The sequence below is a fragment of the Lactuca sativa genome, chromosome 2 (assembly GCF_002870075.4).
Source record: "Lactuca sativa cultivar Salinas chromosome 2, Lsat_Salinas_v11, whole genome shotgun sequence".
Lineage (NCBI taxonomy): Eukaryota > Viridiplantae > Streptophyta > Magnoliopsida > Asterales > Asteraceae > Lactuca > Lactuca sativa.
Genome location: NC_056624.2, coordinates 99830582 through 99837615, shown reverse-complemented (window position 1 = coordinate 99837615; position 7034 = coordinate 99830582). Strand labels below are relative to the sequence as shown.

Here is a 7034-nt window from a genome sequence, read left to right as displayed (position 1 = left end):
GGTTAAATGGTTAAAGTGTTATAGTATATTGACCACTCAATATATATTGAGTGGTCAATATAAATACACAAAAAAAAACTATCTACTCTAATGCTATAAAATAAAAATAAGTCATAACTTAATATTAATAATCTCTAAAACAAGCTACCATTCAAAATGCTCTTGGTCCATAGATTCTTCTCTTTTGGGGTTGCATCTTTGATGGAATCGTATAGCTGGCGGTAGAACAATGAACTTTGCCGCCAGCTCAAATCCATGACTTCGTCAACCCTTATGATTACTACGTAGTATCGATCCACAAACCACCAATGACATCAAGACTTTAGATTTGAGAGCCAAATACCACGTATGTCCTATGCGGTTGTTGGTAGCATGATACACAAATAACATAATGCAAATGCATAATTTGCATATTTGTATATGTATTAATTATAATTGTAAATTTTACATTAAATATTTACATATTAGTAAATATTAGCATAAAAAGATTTACATCATTAAGAAAATCAATTAAGAACGATGGACGCAATCTACATATTTATATATTATAACTAAAGTATGTGTGAGAGTTGTATATTATACGAGTTTATTATATTTAAAAATTTAATAAAATTGTAAGCATTACATATTTTTTTTATAAAGTAATACATTTATATAAATACAAATGATATATTGAATAAAGTAAATAATTCAATATACCATAAGTGATTTGAAATAGAGAGGAAAGAAGCAGTTGCATAACATATATTTTGAAATTAAAAAAAAATAATCTACCTTATATATATAAACCTTCAATTAATGTGAATTTTAAATTTAAAATTTTGAAAAATACATGAAAAAAAATTCAAAAAGTTCAAGGAAATGACATGTATCAAATTTAATAAAAACATGACATTTAGAAAAAATGATTTTTATTTATAAGGTTAGAATTGTAAATTATATGTTAAATATTTTCATTATGGAATTATATATTTTACTAATTAAATAACCAAATATTATATGTGTATTTGACAAAAATATTTTGTAACAAATGTTAGCTAGTTTTTTATTTCTATATAAAGGTTGGAGAAAAGTTTTCTGTAAGCTTTTATGCCTCGTTCCCGAGTTTAACAAAAGAAAAGAAGAGAAGAGAAAAGAAAGTCACAAGAGAAAAGAAGAGAAAGGAAAGGAAAACAAAATTTTCTTTTGTGTTCCCGAGTTGGAGAGAAGTGGAAGGAAAATGAATTATTTTGTTCTTTCCTTCCAAATCCTCCCAAATCGGAAGGAAAGTTAGGAGGGAAAGTGATCCTCTCATTTCCTTCCACTTCTCTCTTTTAATGAAACTCGGGAACACAAATTTCTTTAATTTTCTTCTCATTTCCACTCATTTCTTTTCCTTTCTCTCGTTAAGTTGAACTCGGGAACGGGGTGTTAATGGTATATAATTAAGCTAAAATATATTTGAAGTAATTCGAAAATAACTAACAGTTATACTTGAAATTAAAGAGTTATACCTTGGTATTTTCAAACCAACACATTTATTTAATTATACTTTTTTGACAAAACTAAGATATTCAAAAAACTCTAAAAAAACTCGCTGCGTGATATGTTATCAATATCATATTTTGTATTTGAATAAATAGTATAAATTAGAAGTGATTAACATATGTATTACAAATTTATAAGTGGAGAGTGAAATATATTACATTGATGAACATATGTATTATAAATTGTAAGGGAGGAGTGGAATATATTACATTAATGAACAAGATAAAAATAATTGCAAAGTTGAGACCACACAAATTAAAAGAGTTATGTATTATATATATGGATGAAAATGACTTAATCTTTTGCAAGTTATTTAGGCCGAAGCTCGATGCCCTCCACGATAAGACCATTCTTCCAGGCTTCATGCTCATCAAAGGCCATCTCGACCACCCCATCATCTCCTTCATTGCACTCAAATTCTCCCAATTTGATCTCCATCCACCCATCCTTTCTCCTCCAAGGAAACACAGGCACATGTCCCGTTCTACCAATAGCCCCTGGTCTTTCAAGGTACACATTTTCAGTCTTCATTTCTGTCCCACCATAAATTACCTTTGTTTTTCCTGGCACAGCAAGTCCACTGACATACCCAGTAGTTCGAAAGACAAGATACGCCACATATGTACTCTTTGGTGACAGTTTTACAGCTGCTATTCTGCCTCGGATCTCAAGCCACCATACTTGTCTAAGTATGCACACCTCCGGAAACCTGCATAAAGGGCGACGTATATGAATGTCACGTACACCATTGCATGCAATGTTTGCTCCTGTTAAGGGTAACCATGGGTGATTTTAAGAAGGGCTTATGTGGGTCCTAGCTATGACCCACCTAAAAATTTTAAATTATTTATAGTTATTGTAGAAAAAAAAATTAAGACCAACCTTTAAAATAATTTAGGACCTATCTTTTGTTGCTAGAAAGTTATATATAATAAAGAAAAGTTTCACTCCTAGTTCATTTGGTAAGATGTCTTTGTTTTGTAATATGAAGATCTGGGTTCTATCCTCGTTAGATGAGTGCTAATTTTAACTTACTCAAATGTTTTTTAATAATTTTATATAACCGTGATTAGTGATTTATACTTTCATTGTTGCCATCATTTTCTCCTAACAAAAATCTTAATTTTCATTTGTAAACTTGTAATCAACCCACATGTTAGATATTAACTTTCCATAAAAGTCAACAGAAAATTATGTATTTTTGTTTAGCTTTCAAGAAATGAATCGAATGAGATAATACATATATTTTTCTTGAGGATATTGAATGTATTTAAATTGGTTATTTCATGAAGAACAAGTCATCTCGGAATAAACTTATTATTTCTATTTAAAATTTGGCAATTTTAATATAGTCTTTTTGTAACTTAAAGGACATCTTAATTGCTTTTGCACAAGACCTTGAATCTACTAGCACCAGCTATGGGTATACAACCGATCGTCACAAGTATTGTTATCTTTTTTATTTTTATCGGCTTAAATTAATAATTAGGAACCATGTTCATTTTTTTTTTCTAGATTCGCGAACTTATAACATACCAGTTGAGCATAAAGAGAGAAAGAAAGAGACCTTGATTCAGGTATATGCCCCCACTCCCAGTATCGAGTGTCATCTTTCCATGCAATTGATAACCCTCTGGCTCCCAACATATAGCACTTTTTCCCGCTCTCTTTATCTAGCTGGAAGCTCTGCTTATGGAAATATGTGGCCAAAGACTAATTTTAGCAGATGTTTGTTAAAAGTTTAATCGTGAAACTATACTTTTCTCAGGAAGAAAGTTATCATTGGATTTGAACAGTGATATCCATGTTATAAAAATATCTAATTCTAGGACTATACTTCATATAAGTCACCTAACTCCCAACAAAGTTTTCAACAGTTCATGAGTACTGGACTTTGGGGAAAAATTCATACAACTGGGAACATAGATCGAAAAGGATATATAGGCGTATCTAACAATGAAAAAGAAAGTGGATCTTAAGGACGATCGATTTACCAGATAGCCACGATCGAGGAGGATATGCGAGTCCGATAAGTGGAGGTATAATTTCTTTTGAGAGTCGAAAGCCACAGGAGAAACCGCCTGCGCAATGACTTCGTCGTAATCCGGTGGCAGAAATCGCTTCCAAACGGTATCGGAATCTGCCGCTGACTTGAATTCTTTTGAGACGGTGGCAGCTCTGCACACATTCCTAGGTGAAGTTAGTGATAGTATCTCCGACAGGGAGACTTCCGGCAACACGGAGATACTGGCTGTTTCGTTCATCTTTTCTGTATGTATGTATGTGTGTGTGTGTTTTTTTACAAATGTTGAAGTATACCTTTCTTTAGTCCTTCTAATTCTTAATCAAGAAGTCTTCGCACTCTAATTCTTAATCAGGAAGACTTCCGGGTTTTTTTATTTGATAATCAAGTGTTTTGTTTGTCCAAATCTATTCCAAAAATATTCGTTAATAATAATTTTGGCTTCTGTATTTTATTATATTAATATAAATTTAATATTTAATTACGTCCTATCCTGTGCTAGCTCATCACTTTTCAATGATACTTCCGTCATCTTGTGCTAGCTCTTCGGGTTTCTTTGTGTTTCACTATTTTCGTTTTTGTAATGTTATTTAAAAGTCTTATCAAAATCAAATCAATAACCTAATTATGGGGTGTTTGGATAGGAAAAAAAAGAGATGCTTATTGCTTATTCCCACAATAAGTTAATTTAAGTGTTTGGATAAAATCCAGCTTATTAAGCTAAAAAAGCTAATTTTAATAAGCATTCATCCCTTTGCTTATTGTTTATTCCCACCACAAATAAGCTATAAGCAATAAGCTAAAAAGCTAATCCAAACACCCCCTATATATATACTTAATTCTCGGGAGCCTTAGCTACAGTATATTTTTGTCCTTTCACATTTGGCCACCAAATTTTCCGTTTTTGGACTTTTGACACTTTTTTTTTTTTTTTTTTTTTTTTTTTTTTTTTTTTTGCATTTGTGCCCTTAGTTTTTCGCTGGCTCCCTCGAACCGACTTCCCCTTTTGATTTTACCGATTCCACCGCCTTGCTGACCACCGTCTTTATCGTCCAATGAAAGCATGCGGTTTTGTAAAATGTATCGTCAAGAACGTCGCCCCTCCGTCTCATTTTTTTGTGCATATCAGATGGCTACCTGGATATACTCTCAACGAAGCTTTTTGATTTTGGGGAGGGTATGTTCAAATTACAAAGGAGTTTGAGAGTGGGTTTCGATTTCCTAAAGGGTTCTACGGTCCGACTCCATGCATCGTCCAAATCTTACGTTGTCTGTTGTCTCCGTTCGTCAATCAAAGAACCACAACCATAACTGCACAATTGGTGGCGCTCAGCAGCGGCGGTGTTCTACTCTGCGGCGTTACTCTTGGGAGCTTTCATCTTGACAAAGCCTTATGTTCCAACAATTTGCGAGCATGCGTGAGAGACCGAAGGAAATACGCACCCGACTTCTCGCCACCACCATCATGGGCTTCATAATTACCCTGCTTAGTTCTTAAAATTGACCCTCTGAGGATTTTGAATCAGGTGATTGTCTTCTAAATTTGTGCTTGGTTCTTACATTTTTATTGTTATTTGAAGGTCCAATAAAATTTTGAATAAGGTCTGATGCAATTATGATTTCTAAACCCCAACCTGTACTTTCTTTTAGGGAAACCGCTTATGAAACCAAAACCTATCAGATGTTATTTGCAGGACCCCTTTTTGCAGAAATTTCTACAATTGCTTACCAATTTTTCCATAACTTGAAATCTAAATTCTTTTTACTTTCTATTATTTTCAGGTTGTGGGTGGAGGATGGCTAATCATACCCCATGAATACAATTCAGTTATACCCACCCAGTTGGTTATGAGATTTCAAAGTAAGTTTCATGTTGCACACCAACTATTCTATAAAATGCTTAAACCAGATTTTTTTTAATTATTATTCAAATCTATTATTTAGGGTAATCTTAATTTTGTGCTCACTTAGTGTTTAATATTATCTTTTTAACCTCTTTTATGAATTATGAAATCAAGAAACTGAAATATTGTTTGGTTTCTATTAACCATAGGAAACAATTTGTCTCATGTTCTTTGGTCGGGGACAGGTGACTTCACGGTTTTATACCCTGATATATTGCTTATTACTTACAGAAAGAACTAACCTGCAAGTTTTTTGACTTTTGTTTTTCTTTTAGCTTTGATTGCAAGCTTTCTTTGACATTTCAGAAACCCCTTCTCAACAACCACTTTGCTCATAAGAATCTTGGTCTAGCTTTCGGTAAGTTATATTATATAGATTAGATGCTTGTGTTTTATCTTTTCCTTCTTGCTTTCATTTTGACAGGTCAAATTGAATCCATTTTTGTTAAAATAGGTTGGTTTGGGTTATATGTGTCAGTTCTAACTTTAGAATCTTCTTCTATATTGTTTTGTTGGATTTGGTCCAAAGGCAAAATTGTCTTGATAAAAAAAAACTAATAGCCAAAAGTAATCATGTTAAAGAGAAGGATATTTAACAAAGTTTAACCTATATTAAAGGTCTTTACCGATAGAAAACATTGGTCTACTCATGTTGAAAAACAAACCAAAACAGACGCATTGTTTCATAATGGAAATTGTGAGAAAAGTCCCAAAAAAAATCATTATATTAAACGTTGAATTTCATAAACCTATTTGCCAAAACATATAAACACTTCAATCATCAAACCATCATATGCGAAAATGATTGGTTTATCTTAATTAGGTGGCTCTTTATAATTGACGGTGAAGTAAGCTATCTTTATTACAAGTAACATCACACGACTATTTATATCATGTATTGTCTATGTCTTGTGAAAAAAAAATGTTGTATTGTCTATGTCTTGTGAAAAAAAATGTTTACCTTTTTATATCTCTTGTATTTTTTATTTTGTCTTTGCTTTTCAACTTCAAAATCCAATAGAAAATCAGTATAATTATAAAAATAATTAGAACTATGTTGTTTAATTGGGGGATGTTTTTGTTTTTTTAGGTATCATGAGGACTGAAGCTGTTGGAATAGTCAGAATATTTTACATTCGGTGGGTAAACGACAGCTTTATTGTATGGTTACTCTTTAACCATAAAGTTGTTTATATTGTTTTTTCATTTACTTTCTATTACCATTCTAATTTTTGCTTTTCCCATTATTTAGTGGCAACAACAATTGGAACAATGGCTTATTGGATGGTTCAAATGCGACCACTTGGGCAAGAAGGATGCAGAATTGGACATATTGGTGGAGGTGATGAACTATAACATGCATTAACATTGTAATTAATTTGTTAAAGAATCCTTCTATAATTATAAATAGAACTAATGAGTTATTTATTTATTTATTTATTTTATTTTATTTTAATGACTTTGTAGCTTTCACTTATGTTGTCATTACTTCAGAGATTTCCCCTTCAGTTTTAGGTGTTGGATTAGTTACAGATAATGTTATCCGTGTAGTATATTTTATTACATTGTTTGCACTAGCT

General features: G+C 32.1%; 1 protein-coding gene across 1 annotated transcript; it reads right to left on the bottom strand.

Moving 5' to 3' along the window:
* Positions 1–1635: 1635 nt before the first annotated feature.
* Positions 1636–3934, bottom strand: LOC111894191 (F-box protein PP2-B11). Its single transcript, XM_023890276.3, has 3 exons — positions 3522–3934; positions 3095–3213; positions 1636–2236 (listed from the first exon to the last, which is right to left on the bottom strand). The coding sequence occupies exons 1-3, from the start codon at positions 3789–3791 to the stop codon at positions 1837–1839; spliced, it is 789 nt and encodes a 262-aa protein (XP_023746044.1). The 5' UTR covers positions 3792–3934; the 3' UTR covers positions 1636–1836.
* Between the last annotated feature and the right edge of the window lie 3100 nt (positions 3935–7034).